This window comes from Rhamphochromis longiceps, linkage group LG5, assembly GCF_057381845.1.
Source record: "Rhamphochromis longiceps isolate RC_006_pf linkage group LG5, R_longiceps_female_GT1.1, whole genome shotgun sequence".
NCBI classification, from domain to species: domain Eukaryota; kingdom Metazoa; phylum Chordata; class Actinopteri; order Cichliformes; family Cichlidae; genus Rhamphochromis; species Rhamphochromis longiceps.
In genome coordinates this window covers 12,543,871-12,560,359 of record NC_140561.1, presented here as the reverse complement: position 1 = coordinate 12,560,359, position 16,489 = coordinate 12,543,871, and the positions used below count along the sequence as shown (strand labels likewise).

The window sequence follows — 16,489 nt, the reverse complement described above, 5'->3', positions numbered from 1 at the left end:
TCCAAAAACACTGTGCTACACACAGATGCTAGGCTGCTTGCTGGCAGTGGAGCGTTACGTTTTCACTTACGTTCAGCAAGTGGATCAAGATGATCCCACCCCCTCAGTGAAAACAGACATTCACATGCAGTCCTTCAGTGCTGTGTTCATGCATGTCGAGCCAGTCAGTGTTGGGAGTTTGCTACAATGTAGCATAAGCTAACCACAGAGCCTTCCAGCTTCACTGGATAGCAACATGCCCTCTATATGTAAAGCCTGGATAAATATTATTTTCAATGTGAACGGATCAAGACTCTGGGAAACCCCAGCAGATCAACCTCTGCAGCAGTCCAGCAGATGTGAGGAGGGTGGAGGGTTCAGGGAGGGGTAGTTGTCTGATTTCACCGTAGACCGTTTAATCGGATGGTTTGTGCTGTGGGTGTGTGAGGGCATGCTGAACTCAGCGATGATGACCTCAAATTGGCCCTAATCGAGCAGACTCATTAGCGGCTGGCTCTGTTCAAAGTTTCTCCAGCCCCGTTATTTTACTGTAATCGTCCAAATGGGAGGGAAGAAGCAGAACGACAAGCGCGGAGGGAAGAATAGAAGACAAACAGAAAATAATGAGAGAGCACGAAGAGGGAGAGTGAAAAAAAGATAAACAAAAGAGAAAGAAAAAGAGGAGGAGATGAGGGAGAAACAGAGCTGACGCCTGCTTCCTGGCAGCCTCAGCTGCGAGCACATCTGTGTGCGAAGGGTTCAAGCAGACCCCCATGTGTTTGCTCAGGTCGCCTGATTGCCTTTCCTTCCTCTTCTCTCTCCCACTAAAGACCCACTGTCCTTCCTCTCACTCCAATCACCCTGGCCGAGGCAGAGAGAGAGAGGGCTACTCCGACAGACGCGGGGAGCAAGAGCAGCTCCTGCTGAACTGAACTCATGACTCAGTATTTTTCACATGCAAATTCATCAAGAATTTGGCTGTTAGAGATTTTTTTTTAAAAGTAAAGAAGAAGGAGACCTTGCATGTATTACTTGGTTAAATTAGGTGTGAATTAGGGTTTGCATTTGTGTGAGAGCATGTGGGTCTGTGCATATGTATGACTGTATGACTTGGGAGCCCTTGGTTGGAGCCTGCTGTCTGGGTACAATGGTCCAGCCCGGGGCTTTAACTCCACAAAGAGGCCTTTTCTTAACAACGAGCCATCACAGATAGAGGAGGAGCCTGACCAAAGCATTACCACGCTTAAGGGATCACAGAGCTTCCCTTGATACATCTGATATCACTTATGATATATAAGTAGTCTTCATTAAAAGGACCGTTCAGGCCATAATGTCTGTCTGTGTGCACATTACTGTGAAAACACTTCAGACACATGATGTGTTCTATCAAAGAGGTACATTATCAAACCTTAAACAAACAGAATCACAATGAGAAATCCACCAACATAGCAGGAGTAGTTTAAAAACAAACTGGGCTCAGGTATAGAAGTTGGGTTTTTTTAAAGGCAAGGAGTGGTCACGCTGTTTTTCTTCTCTTTACTGCCCTTTGTCAGTTGGAATGTGTGCAGCGTATAAGGATAGAGACAGATCTTACCTCAGTATTAAACTTTATTTCCTTTTCTGTGTGAGATGGAAAAATGATAAAAACGTACAGCTCAGGGACTTTTTCATCTAAGACAGGTCAGTGTTTTCTTTACATAATAACCACAAAATTAAAATCAGACGTTTTCCTTGTGTTGGACAAAAGCTTAAAGAGTGAAAATAAATTATCGTAGCAATAATTATAACAATATAACAACAATAATAGCAATTAAGCATTTATAAACACTCTATTTACTGCGTTTTTTTTGTTTGTTTGTTTGCTTTGTTTTCATAAAACTCTGTTATCAAAAACAGGTGGTGTGTACAATCCAGCATGTTAGAGGGGCACTGGTTTTGGGGTGTACTGTTGGTTGGATCTGACTGGTCAGGAACAGGGGCGCATGACTTCTGCGGCAGTCTGTTTAGCCAGTCTGAAGACTTCCAGCACTGAGGAGCAGTCGTGAACGACAGCCTGGGGATGGACAGGGCGCGTGTGTCTCAGTATATAATGAGATGGTCGTGAGGTGAAAACAGCGGTTCTTTTTAAGCCCTCTCATGAGTTTCCTGTTGCAGGATCAAGGAGAGGTGGGTACCAAAGTGACTTAGTAAAAAATAAGCAAAAAAAGAATGACAAACATCTCCAATCCTGCTATCCCCTGTCACCCAAGGACTAACGAACCCCTCCTCACATTAGCTCTTTACAGAGTCCACTTAAGTCTCGCTCTCCGCAGCGGCTCATCAGTGAAGTCAGCCGTGACGCAGCCATAAGTCATCAAGTCCGACTGAAAGTCTTTTCCCTACAACCACTGTACACGAAACAAGGCTGCTCAGCTGTCGTGACTCGGGAGGCCATTTAGTGTTTATGGCGATGTGATGACTCCTACAGGCGAGGGGGGCTCTGGGTCTGAAAAGGCCTCAGTGAGGCTCAGCCCAGACCGGCGAGCGATTGGAGTGGTGGGGGTGACCGAATGAAGGGTGAATGGGCGTGGGCGTTGGCAGCATGTGTCCCGAGTGGCTGAAGGGGGGCAGGTGACCCATGTGGGTCATGTGACTGGCGAGGCCAGGCGCACCACCAAAGGGAGAGGCCTTGTCCTGCATGCATTTGGAGAGCTCGTCAAAGCCGTCCCCTGATCGTTTGTTCCTCTTGGACTTGCTGGACATCTTGCGGTTGCGTGTCTGGATGCCTTCTTTCTTCATGGTCAGAGGTCTGTTGACCTGTGAAGAGCAGAAGAGCAGCACATTAGCTCAGGCGTGGCGAACAAAAGCACCACTGACAGTGTGAATACAGCATTGTAGACATTTAGGTTTAGGTTACTGTCACAGCTCCTTTACAGCCTCTTTATTTTAAATCTTAGCAGAAATATGTCACATGTTGCATGTTTACTGTTTTTTTACTATCCCAATAGCCTTTTATGAATAACCTCAGCGTTATTCATAAAAGGCTATAAATAATGAGCAGCTGTTTTGCATATATAGCTCCATTATAAAGCGAGTCAGGGGCGTGTGGGTTTTTTTAAATCTTTTGTTTAATTGTCCAAACCAAACAGAACCACAGTGCTCATTAATGAATACACCGGGATGAGGACCAGGCTGGGCTCTGAAAGGAGCAGCCAGCAGACAAATCCTCATCAGTGTAACCGACGCCGTTACACTGAATGACAGTCCCACCCGGCAGCCTCTCTGGGGAGTAACGCCCCCCATTGAAACAACGATGGTTTAATAAAAAAGCCGCCCGGTGGGTTCTGCTCGACAGTGTGAGCAGGCTTTGCCTCCCCACTCTCACTTTCTGTGCTCCTAAATCGATACGAGCTGTCCGCCCACTTAACCAGTTAAGGACCAGCAGCCCTCCCCTCCTCCTTCCATTCCAAACCCCACACTCATTTTTCTCCCCCCCCTCCCGAAGCTACTTACATTGTGCAGTTTAAAGTAAAGGCCGCAGGCGTTGCACACCGGATCTCCGTTCCCGTTGCGCCTCCAAAGGGTGGTGGTGGTGGTCTGGCAGTTTGCACAGCAGGTGCCTGCACGTCTAGCAGCGGACTGAAGGAAGCAGGAAAAATGCATCATAAATACTAAACTCGGTCACTTGTGGAAGGGAGGTCAGCGCAGGCGCATCACAGTAGATTTCGTCTGAACCATTAGCAGCAGCAGAAGCATCATTTAGATTAAAATAAAGCCGTAACACTGATACCTTATCCCAGAAAATGTGCGACACGACGGGAAAGTTAACGGGAGGTTTTTCTTAAACTTCTTAAACGGCGGCACGTGAGGTCCCATCTCTGACCGCACAAATATGTGCAGACAAACATCAAAAGAAGCGACACACAGACTGGAGAAATTACTTAACTTCTCTATTGAATCAATTACATGTATGTCGCCCGCTACAACTATGATCAAATTTTGTAATTTGTGCAATAAGACATGGAGCCATTTTTTTCTTTCTCCCCCCCCTGCAGACGTCTCTCACGCTACTCTACAGACCCGCTAGTAATTTTATTTAATGATAAGTATCCTATTAATGGAGGTCCTGCGTAAACTCTGCATTTTATTACGATCCAAGAAAAAAAATGGGCTGCGAGTCGTGTGAGACACGGTGTCCTGTCTGACAATATGCCGCCGTGCCCATTACGGATCGATTTTCCACACATAATGAAAAGCATTAGCTTCACATGCAAGGAGCCTCCGGTTCCGTGCCGTGCGTGCAGCATCCAGGTTAGTCTTTTAATTCATTTCAGGTGCAGTCGTTGCTGTTTACCTGGCGAGTAGCAGCAGCAACAACAACCCAGGTCATTTTCATATGAGGTAAAATATAAATGCATCATAATTTAAATTTAAAAAATGCAAAGCGACTGTGCGTTAAGCCTAGCACTGCCCACCGATAATGACAAACGAGAGAACAACATAAATCCATTTATTTTCCAGTCCCCGCCCCTCGCGGTCTGTCTCTTCACACATAAGCGGCTCCTCCAGTGTTGTGATAATCTCTTTATAGTATATGTCAGTCTAGCCATAGAGAATGCAGAGCGCTGGTTGAAGGCGGAAACAGCCGGGAGCCTGACTTCCTTATCTGGGCCGGCCAGATATCCGGATAGGAAACAACTGGATGCCCCTTTGAACACAACTCTGAAAAACACTTGAGCTGAAAATGCAAAAGCTACAGCCACATGGGCCGACCCAGTGGAAAATGTAATGGACTTTTTTTCTCTTTTACGAATAGGAACGACGTGGAAATCGTCAAGAAACAACACGAAAAACGATCATTTCAAAAACGAGTTTTAGTATTTCAGGAAAAAAAAATGCGGTGTAATTTTTCGAATTTAGCAGAAAGTGTTAATGAAGACCATCAGAGCCATCATAATGAGGTTGTGTGAACGAAGTCAAAGGTTACGCAGCTCAAAACAATTTATTAGTTTAGACCTTATTTTTTTAATACCTTAATTAATATAAATCGGCACATTATTATTATTATTATTAGTATTATTATTATTAGTATTATTATTATTATTATTATTATGCAATTTGATTACAAATTATATCTATAAAATATTTTAACAAAATATATATAAAGCATACTAGATAGATAGATAGATAGATAGATAGATAGATAGATAGATAGATAGATAGATAGATAGATAGCCCCGTTTTTAGCAGGTTTATTGTGAATAAAGACTGAGCAGCTCTGCAACATGGCACAGCCACCACAGGATTCCTCTCTGTCATTGCTGCCTTTCATTTACTCAAGCATGGTGTTAACTAAAGCAGCATGGGCATTGGTATCAGTAACAGTATCAGAAGTACCAGCAATAATGATAGCAGGAACAATGGCAATAGTAGCAGTATTGTAACAGGCCATGAAGGCGGATCATCGGGGGGTGAGAGGGACAAACAATTCCAGGAAGATCATAGGGAAAATATAACTTTCCTGGAATTGTGCTGCCGGCATCTGCTTTGTGCTCATATTTGGGTGCCTTCTCTCAGAGTGAGGGGATGGAGCGAGATGTAGGACTCACCAGTCTCCGTTTGGGCTTGATAAGTGGTCGGTTCTGGCCGTTCATCTTGTGGTACAGTCCGCAGGCGTTGCACAGGTAGTGGCCGGTACCGTCCCGCCGCCACAGCGGGGTGGACGTAGCACCACAGTTTACACATTCACGGCCCTCTGCATATAGTTCAAGAGGAGGAGACAAAAGGAAATTTTATATAATTAAAAAGTTCCCCCCTCTTTGTGGAGCAGCATATAGCAGCTGTGTAGCACAACCTGGTCAGGTAGTTATAGTAGAGTGGTGCATGACCTCAGATGGCCTTGTAATATGAAGTCAAAAATTGGGGTAGTGACAAACATCCATATCAGTGTGCAGGTGTACCAAGTGTGCACGGCTGCCCAGGACACAGACACCTCTATGTAAATTGATCTGGAGTGGGGAGGCCACAGACAGCCAGAACATGTCCAGAGGTGTCCAACAAGAAGAGTAAGACACACCATCAAATTAAGCCTACATTATTGATCAGCTTAGTGGGCACCCACGAGAGGAAAGTAAGTGTGTGTAGGTGGTATTAAATGTGTCGGAAAGTGTTTGATGAGAAGCTTGCGTGCTGGTTGGTGTCAGAAACAGCAGTGAGACAGCATTGTATCAGCACAAGTTGTAATATAGTTTCTATCATTCTTGGTGACTGGATCAATAGTCAGTGTCCTGTGTGTGCGCATTCTCTTCTGTACAAGCTGCTTAAAGAAAAACTATTCCCACAAGTTTTTCTTCCCCCGTTCAGGTTTGACTTCAAACAGCCTGTTGCTGAACCAAAGCTCATTTAATTCAGGTGTTCCCCTCTCCCTAGAGCATCACCTCATTATTTCTGTTATAATGCCAGCGACACCCAAAGTCCCACCCTTGCACCACAATAGGACCTGACCTGAGCAAAAAGGAAAAAAAAAAGGCTAGGTTCCTTTTGAAATGCATTTCTTGTGTTTTCGTACCTCCCTTCTCTTCCCCTTAAAGAATTTCACAAGTCAAGCGACCACACACAAGCAGTCTCATTAATATGTTTTACATATTCGCCCACAATGACTTACAACTTTTTGCCTTGCACAATGCTCAGTGTTGAAATACGAAAAACAAATGGGAAGGCGAAACAGCTCCGTGCATAAGGTGAGCTGCACGAGGGGAAGGAGCTGTGGGTTTGAGGGCCAGTTCAACAGGAAGCCGTACCGTGAGGTATTCGTGCTGACAGAGAAAATGTCATTGTGGCATTTTGTCCAACAATCAATCACAATTACTGGCACTGGACATTGACTTTGATAGATAAGAGCCTTTTTTTTCTTTTTCTAACGTCGTGGCAGATATGTTTGTGTTGCTGATTCAGGCACAGTCTGGTCAGGCTCTTTTAAATGTCACAGTATAACATTTCTCCACCACAACAGCTCATATTCGCTCAGTATTATCAGGCACCGAGCATTCCCCAGGTGTGTTAAAAAGCACGGCGACAAAGGATGACAATGCAGATAATTGCAAAGCTACATTTGGAACAATTTGTTAATACACTGCATTTTTTGTTATTTCACGTCCATTCTTTCTTTTGTCCAGTAACTCAGTGCACCACAGCTGGAACAATGTAGGGAAATTACACACTCATTAAGCAGGCTGAGTTGTTTTTTCAAATGTCTGCCCATTAGTGTCAGGCATAAAGTCTAAGTATCCCCCCTTAAATTTGACTCCCAGCACATGCAGCATATTGAATCAAAATCCTGTCCAGACAGTCAGAAAATATGCTGCTTTATTATGAACATTTTAATGTCTTTAAAATTAAGGGGAAATGGGAAACTGCTTGAGTCCTTTTTTAAAAATCCATGGTTGCTCATTGCACCAGAATGCACTCTCATCTTCACGGAGAATCAGATCTGCTGTGAACTTGCTCGCCCCTCCACTTCATGTCAGCACAGCGGGCCAAGGCCGTGCTTAAAAACACAAACAGCAGGGCTCTGTCGCCTGTGCTTTGTTAGTGCTGGGGAGAGCGGTGGGCGGGGTGGAGGTCGTGATTTGTTCACTTGGAGGTATACAGGATATGGCAGGAGCCAGGGCGTCGTGACTCCCTCGTTTTTTAAGCGCAATAAAGGCCACGTTTAAAAGAAAACAAGCCTGTGGCACGAACATGTACCTGCCTGAGCACCGTTGATGGTGTGGCGTCTGAATGTAAAGTTAGTGTGTAAAAAAAATGTCAGTGTTGGACTTTTTTCTCTCTGCTCAAAAAGCGGCTAAATTATTTCACTTATTTTTAAAAACATATACTTAACCAGTTTATATGCATCGTTTAGTTGTTATTTATATATAAAAACATATACATATGAATAACCAGTCAGTCCCAAAATTTATATAATCCCACTTTCGTTCTCTATTTTTTGCCTATTCGCCTCGATTACACTGAGATTTTAAGAGAATGAATCACACAAGTATGAAAAAAAGTGTAATGGGTGAAATAAGACTTGACAGTGTCCGATGTGGAAATTATCGCTCTTTTTTCCGTATAAGCAACTCACTGGAGCAACAAGTCTGAGCCACGAAGTTTACATAATACAAGCATTAAGAAATTGATAAATGTAATTACACCTGTGAATAAATGAAAGAGAAAATAAAAGAATAAAATGATGCTCGCACCATAGTGGAAATACTAATATCACCTTTACGTGGAGACCAATGAAATATTCATCAACCGATGATTGGTTGTGTAAACTAACCTATATTGCGCAACGCTTCACCGCTCAGCTGAATAAACCATAACCATTTAATTAGGCCTTATCGATTTGATCTGCCATCTGATGAGAAAAAGGGGGGAGGGGGGCTCAAAACACACGTGAGACTCACCTGAGCTCGATCTGGCTTTGCTTTTGCATTTGGGCGTAAAGCTGGACGAGGACCCGCCGAGCAGGCTGCCGGGATGGAAGAGACTGCCGCCGTATTCGTGGGGTGTAGAGAGAGAGTAGGCCGGGTAGGTTGGGATAGGGTGATGCGTGGCTGGGGCCTGGCTGTTCATCGAGGCCAGGCCGCTGCGGAGCGGACTGCAGCTCTCCATTTTCATGCCGTCCGTCAGCGGCACTTGGTACTTTATCGACTCTTTCTCATCCATCCTGGTTGAGGTGGAGGTCGGAGAGGTAGGGCCGGGGTCCGGGGACACGTCTTTTGGAGGGGTAGGGGGGAAACTGTACAAGTGCGGGCTGGAATGCGACGCTGGAGTGAGCGAAGACACCGGAGCGGTGCCGGTGCTGCTACTACAGGGGTAGCCGGAGCCGGCGGGGTGAAGGCCGGGTTTGCTGAAGTGGCTGACCGCCCATGCGTTGTGGTGGTGTGCAGCAGACAGAGCTGCTTTACCGGGGTCCAGCCAGGGAATACCGGGGCTGTGGATGAGGTGTGGCCGGCAGACCTGGTTCCCAGTGAGGCGAGCTGAAAACCATAACAGTCTATTTAATATGGCTGTATTCTGCTTTAATTTCTCAGTAATTCACAAGTCTTATCATTAGTTTACAACTCAGTTAAAAAAAATCTTACCTGTTAAATTCCCTGAATTTCTCAAATCCGACATTTAGCTCCAGATGTAGATAAAATATTCGTAGTTGATTTTAAATAATAGATTTATTTTTTTTAAATCGAAATTAAGTAACCTCTCTACAAATAGTTTCCATTAAATGAAAGCAGCCGATATAGCATTATGAAAGCCTACAAAAGTGTTAAATAAACAGCGCTCCTTGTCTGGGCATTATCTTTTCGTCCGCAGCAGCTCTCGGACTAAAGGTTGTTATTAGTAAATTTGCGCTTTTTATTTTATATCCGGGAAGTGCCTCTCTCCCTCCAGAAACTCCTGCCCCAACAGAGAGGGGTTAAGTGACATACTTCCCTTTCCTCTTGCTGTCATTTGTTAGAAATTCCTTTTATGTTGGTGAATTGACCCAGGAAAGTCAAGAAGGACTTTTTCTAACTAATTGCTGCAGAGGCTTTTGTTGTTAGGCTGGCAATAAGCTTTTTTACACACAAAAATCATTAGCCTTTAATATCACACACACACATTAAAATTATGGTATTATACGACTCTTTTAAAACATGGATCTATAAATGGATTTTTTTAAATACAATTGTATTTATATTGTATTTTCAGACATCTTATCTTATCTGGCCTCACACTTGGTGATCGTAAACTTGAGCGCATCTTACCGTGTGCTTGGCTGTAGGTGACCCTTGCTCGGGAGTTGGTGTAGTAGGGGTTCCCTTGAGAGTCCAAGTGGTTCAGAAACATATCAACCTCGTCCTGCGGCAGTAAAGGCGCCATGGGCTCCATGTAGTTGTGGCTCAGGCTGTGGTGGTGAGAGTCCGGGTGCTGACCGTTCAGCACAGCATGATGGTGCGCCATCCACCGAGACTGATCTGCCGCTGCGACCTCCATGTCTGAGCTGACAGTCTCTATTTTTTCCCCTCTCCCCTTGAATGCCTCTCTGTTTAGGCTTTATTTGCCTCCAAGTGGAAGTCGATTCCTCCTTAAAATATAGTTCCTGAACTGTGATTTACAGCAGAAATAGAATCCTTAAATAACTCGCTCTCCCTTCTTCTCCTCTGGGATACCTGCAAAGAGACGAAAGCAACATATTAGTTTAACGACACGTCTCTCCTTCCATGCAAAATCGAAGCACCCTTCGTTTTTTTATCTAATTATAGCGGGTGACACGTAAAGTAAACTTTGCACAATTTAGGGTTCCTGCCATTACAAGTCGGAAAAAACAAGACATCGCTGTCTCCAAGTCGAAGCAACGCATCCTGTATCCGCATAAAGAAAACACTTAAATGTCTCCTCTGGATACCTGTTGCAGTTGTGATCAGCTGATGGTATACAGAGCCCTGGATGTGTAAACCTCTTGATCCTTGCAGTGCTCAGGCGCATTAATGAGATGTGGGGCAGACTGATGCGGCTGGCGCCAGTAAATTCCCATATCAAGCCATGGGGGGCGGGGCGTCGGTCTGGACCAATCATAGCGGGCACTGCCGCAATTGGCTAAATGCGTCCCTGCTCTCCTTCTTTCAATTTTCATTTTCCTGCACCGAAAAACTAAAAGACTTATCAATCAGCAGTGTAATTTCTCGGGGATCTTTTTTTTCGCTCATGAAGCTCAAACGAAATGAGCAATCGACCTCTGATAATCTGCCTTTTTAGCGACGGGCTGAAGACAGAGCCTAACAATGTGTGAAATTTACGCCCAGTGTTAGCTTTTTACAACGTACCCATGCAGGCGTAGCTCCCCTTGGTCTCTATAAACCCATTTACAAAATATTGTTAAACCTTTCGTTTTTTTTAATACTCGTGGGTGATATTTAAAATTCGCACCCACTTGCGAATGTCTTTTGGTTTTATGCCACAGTTGACCGGTTAAAGCTGCATATCAATCCTTATTACTAGCAATAAGCGTAAGTATTTTGATTGTTGTCTTCCCCATGTAAATACAAAAAGCAATTTCAGCACCTCTTAAACCAACAGAGGAGGAGTCGATTTATGACCCCGAATTGCCCCCCTCCCATTGTTGGGAGCGCCTAATTGTCTTTAATTAGTAGCACGACATTCCTTTTGTGAAAACAGTGGTTTTTGTCTCGGGGGCAGAGCAATCAAAACATAGTTTGCATTTCTAATGACGCCCGTTGATAATTTGGCCAGACAAAAGGGGATAGGCGCAAGGCCTCACGTTGCACGTAGGGTACGAAAAGTCAGTGGGTGACAGTCAGAGCGTCTCCCGATGCGCTCATTCACAAACTGCCCACAAAAATGAAACCTGGCGGGGTATTTAATCTTTAGACAAAAAGGGAAAAAATGCGTTTCTGTCCAATTATATTTTTTCTTGTATTTATTTCTTTGTTTATTGAAAGCGTGCGTAAAATGAGCAGCACATGCGCTGTTATTTGTGCGCAAGTAGATCTACGTGCACTGCCGCTGCGTTTGTGTGATTGACAAGAAGTAATTGGAAGGTGCCCTGAACAGACTGGCCGCCACGCCGACGCCGGGATCCAACGTCACAAAATCTAACTAGGAGCTGAGCAGTGTGGGTGGGGGCCTGCGGGGGGTTGCCGTGATGACACGGCACAGGTCATTTAGGCGATAATCACGTTTGATGTCATACCTGCGGTATAACTGCGCGCCTGTGTGTGTGTGTCAGTCATCAGTCATTAAATCTCGGGCATGTTGCCAGAGGCAGCGAGTTGATGAGCTCAGCCCTTTGAGCTTGTCAACTCCTAAAATCAACAAATTACAACATGTGTGGCAGCAGAGGGCCAGCGACTCCAATAACTGACATTCCAGTGGAAAAGAAGCCACAGTTGGCAGGTGGAGTGAAGTCTACCTTAATATGCTTATTAATTGTCAGTGACAAATATTGTGTTGTAATTTACACTGCATCAATCAACAATACTGCACCAATTACCCACAATTTAATGCCGCACAGTAATTGCTGTCACATGCTTGAACCCTAAGCAACAAGGACTCCCTCTGTTTGAGCGTCAGTGAGTATGCAGCAATGCTCTTGATCCTGTAGCCATCAGTGAAAGGACACTGCACACTGTGGCTCAGACTTGCCGGTCTGTGTTGCATTCTGGCTGTGTTAACCACTGGGAGAGTGAGTCAGGCTCAGGATAGCTGCTGTAGTATTCCCATTGTTGTTTGCATGTTTGCCAAATGGATTACTCAGCAGGATTTACCCCCTCTGTAATTTATACCTTCATTAATCCCATTTGTATCTTTGCTGGAACAAAAAGATGGGAGAGGGTGATGGAGGGTTAGTGGGAGAGGACGGGGGGTGGGGGAGTTGCTGTTGCCTTTTTCCCTCTGTCTTTCTCAAGGACACAGCAGTATTGTTTCACCCGGCGATGCCATCCAAAGAGCGGAGAACGCGTCCCCTCGCACAACGCCTCCTGAGCTGGGCGAGAACTGTGTGCAACAACTGTATCACCGTGCAGCCACAGTGGCTAATGAACAACAAGATTATCATTCCGATCCATGCTGTTATTAAATGGGATTGGCTTTATCTACCTGTTTGTTCCCATTGGGCACGGTCATCCATCATTATCCAGTGTAGGTGTGTGACTGTGTGCCCAACTGTGTGTGTGTGTGTGTGTGTGTGTGTGTGTGTGTGTGTGTGTGTGTGTGTGTGTGTGTGTGTGTTTTGGGGGGATGGGGGTGTGAAGAGCCACTGTGGGGCTTGTGAAGATAAGCAGAGCCAGAGAGAAGAGAATGACAGAAACCAGCTGAAGCATTATTGTCCCCTTTACTCACGGCTAATTAGATCGAGCCAGGGCACTGGGTGGGTGGGGGGCTTTATAGACACAAGCACCCACCATATAACTGCTGAGAGAGGGAGCCTAAGAGCAGCACAGTCTCCCATTTAAGTCATTTTTGAATCAAAAATAATGACATTTCAGAAAAAACGGGTAGGACATTAACATGGACTGCACACACTCAACAAAAAGTGATTACGGACCGCAAGGTGAACCTAGTTTTACAGTCAAAACCACTTATTGGAGCTATAAATACAAAAACAAAAAAAACACATTTGGACCTCTTACCATGTTTACTCACAACTCCATCTTCATGCCACTGTTCTTTGCTGTAATCATTTCAATTCAATTCACAGCTTTATTTAGACAGCCCCAAATCTTAACAACAGTTGCCTTTATATTGTAAGGGAGAGACCCCGTGGTAACGCAGAGCCTCCATGAGCAAACACTTGGTGACAGTGGGAAGGAAAAAAACCCTTTGTATAGTCACACACAATCACGCCATGCCTCTTAAATCATGCACACATAAAGCAGACCCAGCAGCACAGGTAAGAGAGGGTGGAAGAAAAAGAAAGGCACTCCTGCGTGCCTGCGGAGACGCACCAGCCCTCCCCCTGTCTCAGCTCCACCAGTGTAGTGATGTGATTGTTCCTTCTACTGATCAAAGAGGGTTACTCGAGTCATTATGCGTTTTAAAGCGTGACAATTGAATACCTTTGTCGTCACTAATATCTCGCTGATGATACACTAAACAATTTAGTTTCTTTTTTCTTTTCCTTTTTCGGGGCCAGAACACCCTTCCCACGGCAACACGAAAAGTGAGCCACGTTAAAAAGGATTTATTTATTTATTTTAAGAAGCTATGGCACACATACATCCGTTTTGTTAACCCGGACTTAATCTTGAACTTTTTTGGTCGATCATTCGGGAAAAACAAGCGGTGCTGTAGAAATTAAAAGAAAAACAGCGCGCTTGCAGTGAATATGAATAATAATGACGAATAATAATATGAGTAATGAATGATAAAATACATTACAACGTATGACTGCATCAAACATATAATATCACTGTACCGCTTTAGAGATGTTGCGGAGGGTTATATTTGGCCTAATATCCAAATATCTGTGACAGTGGGGATGTATAATTATAAATAAAGAGTTCATAAAGAGTGCACGTGCGATCAGTGTACTTTATTCCTCGGTAGCCATGAAAATAATGCACAAGCAACCGTTTTTCTTTTTTTATGCTGAGCCTGTAGCAATTATTATTACCAGTACCTTACTTTGAATAGCCTCATATATAATTACAAAATATCAAATAAAAATAAAATAAAATCATAAATAATATTTTAAAGTTCAGATAGTTTAAAAACGCAGTAATTGGCTTACCTCCACCAGTCTTGAACAGCAGACAAAGTCAAACCGGAGAAAGTGGAACCATCTGATTCACTGCGCAGCTTCGCGTCTTCTCTGCCCTCCCCTCCTTCTCCTCCTCCTCCAAAAATAAATGATAACAATAATAATAACGGTGCAAAATGAACGACCAAACCGAAGAGGTGTCCAGATCTGCCCCGTTTTTATGATGCTGTCGAGACTAAATGGAAAACCCGGTGGCCTGATGGTCGCTGCTCTGTGTGCTGTGTCGTCACGGAGCGGAGAGCGGTGAGTGTCTGCAGTATCCCCCCTCTATTCTCGCTCTGTCCAAACCTCTGTGAATATGAGCATTAAAAAAAAATGAAGAAGAAAAAAAAAACTTGTGTGCCTGTGTGAGAGGCTGCGGGCACACAGCAGCGTAATGGCACGTCAGCCAGCAGCCTGTCTTCCGGGTCCTGGTTAAATACAAAAAACTGGCAGCGGTACCTGTCCCCGAGAGGTTCTCAACATACTTTAGGATAGCTTGTGTCTCACGTGCTTTTCAGCATTTCATCCTTTTGTTTTTAAAATGTATATCAACGTTCCTCGAGGTCACTGTGAGCTCTGCCCTGACAGACTGATGTGCTGCTTACCTGAGCCTGTGGATTTAATATATGGTCTACATACATGCAGGGAAATAAAGAACTTCGCTAGATGTTGGAGCCACCAAGGGAGCGAGCAGAGTCCCCGAACCCAACTTGTCCCAGCTGCATAATGCGCAGTCATTATGATTAATTTGGGGCTGAACCTGAGGCTTGTGACCGGGGGAGTGAACTTAGAAATTGCATAGCTGGGAAATGCACGGTGCTCTTTCTAAAGCTTTCCTTGCTCAATAATTAAAGTCTAAAAGCTACTTTTTAGTGATAATAAATGCTCTATCTTCTTTTCTTGTTGTTTTCTTTTCGCTTTTTGTAACAACTCGGATAGACCGAGAGCCTCGGTCCTAATTGACTTACTGAGATATTTGATTTGAGAGAACCCCCCCCCCCCCCCCCCCCCACCTCCCGCCCAAAACACTGAGTTAAACATGTTTAAAAAAGAAAGAAAAATACCCATCCCTCCCCCTCCACCCCGTTTTTTTTTTTATGTCTGTGTGTGTTTGGGGGGGCTTTATATCCCACACAGCAACAACAACTTTGTAAAACATGCAAAGCCTCTAAAATCTCTTGCACGCGACCTGGGCTCGTGCGTTGCGCCGAAGCCAGGCAGGTGCAAGGGGCGCGAGGACCTCTGCAACTCGGGGCCCGTGCTCCCCAGAGTGCGCGCACACACACATACACACATGGAACAAAAAGGGAAGAGAAAAGAAAAGAAAATGTGAAGTCTGACTGAATTGCTGAATTGGTAAACATTTGTTTTAATGTTTGGACTCGTCAGAGCAAAAAGCTTGGAGGCACGAATAATAGACGCCAATAGGCTAACATAAGCACTTTTTATACTTTCTCAGTATTATTTGGACTCTTAACAGTCTAAAAGTATAAGGTTTTGCGGTTTTGAAATAAAGCATTCTTTTTTGTTTTATTTGTTTTTAATATTTTAAATCTGAAAACTGTTGGCTTATTTTAGGTTATTTTAGCGAGTTGTTGTGGACTAAACAACGTTGTGTATTTTTATTAAGTTGATAATGCAAACCCAATAAATGTGAGTTCACATATGTGTCTTTTAACAACAGTTACAATTTATTCGGTAGTTGTTTTTTTATGTCTCTCAAATACATCATTATTATTACTTTTCCAATAAGTTGAATGTTTCAAATTCACTAAAACTTAATATTATAATAAATATTTAGCAATATTTAATAAATAGTATTTGTTTTGTTAATGCGTTTTCTGTGCGTTCTGCACATACTCCGTGTGTATGTGTGGGTGCGCGAGTGTGTGTGTGTGTGTGTGTGTGTGTGTGCACGGCTTTCGTCAGGGAGATATTATATGCACACTGCATTAGATGCCAGGGTCCTTCTCCTTCTGATTATTACCAGGGGTAATATTTCATCGGCACCGCGCAATCTTTGTTCTCTGTGAAGATAATAAATGGCCTAATCGTTATCAGCAAACTGCTGGGGGTGTCAGCACCGACCGAGGCTGGAAGCGGGGTCCAAAGTGCTGCTGAATAAATTGGTGTTCCTTATCTCTCACTCCCAGATTATCGCCGCCTTTTCAAACTTGCACAACAAATACATTCAATGCATCTAATGCATCATTTGTGGGGGGGGGATCCCGCAGGTTGATAGAG

At 44.1% G+C, this 16,489-nt stretch overlaps 1 protein-coding gene across 3 annotated transcripts; it reads right to left on the bottom strand.

Annotated features, from left to right (window-relative positions):
- Positions 1-1,569: 1,569 nt before the first annotated feature.
- Positions 1,570-14,929, bottom strand: gata2a (GATA binding protein 2a). Of its 3 annotated transcripts, none has more exons than XM_085405897.1 (6): positions 14,234-14,929; positions 9,750-10,154; positions 8,410-8,984; positions 5,568-5,726; positions 3,472-3,597; positions 1,570-2,775 (listed from the first exon to the last, which is right to left on the bottom strand). In XM_085405897.1, the coding sequence occupies exons 2-6, from the start codon at positions 9,976-9,978 to the stop codon at positions 2,476-2,478; spliced, it is 1,389 nt and encodes a 462-aa protein (XP_085262023.1). In that variant the 5' UTR covers positions 9,979-10,154; positions 14,234-14,929; the 3' UTR covers positions 1,570-2,475. The 3 variants fall into 3 exon arrangements, with proteins under 3 accessions (XP_085262023.1, XP_085262021.1, XP_085262024.1); XM_085405895.1 differs by lacking the exon at positions 14,234-14,929 and adding an exon at positions 10,391-10,802; XM_085405898.1 differs by lacking the exon at positions 14,234-14,929 and adding an exon at positions 10,391-10,786 and having other exon boundaries at positions 5,568-5,713; positions 8,409-8,984.
- Positions 14,930-16,489: the final 1,560 nt, after the last annotated feature.

Excerpts from the sequence above, each read along its gene's own strand:
- gata2a (XM_085405897.1), bottom strand. The coding sequence starts at position 9,978 with ATGGAGGTCGCAGCGGCAGATCAGTCTCGGTGGATGGCGCACCATCAT. Across the intron at positions 5,727-8,409 it reads GCAAAGCCAGATCGAGCTCA|GAACTATATGCAGAGGGCCG; the intron begins GGTGAGTCTCAC and ends TCTCCTCCTCTT. Across the intron at positions 2,776-3,471 it reads TTTACTTTAAACTGCACAAT|GTCAACAGACCTCTGACCAT; the intron begins GTAAGTAGCTTC and ends TGCTCTTCACAG.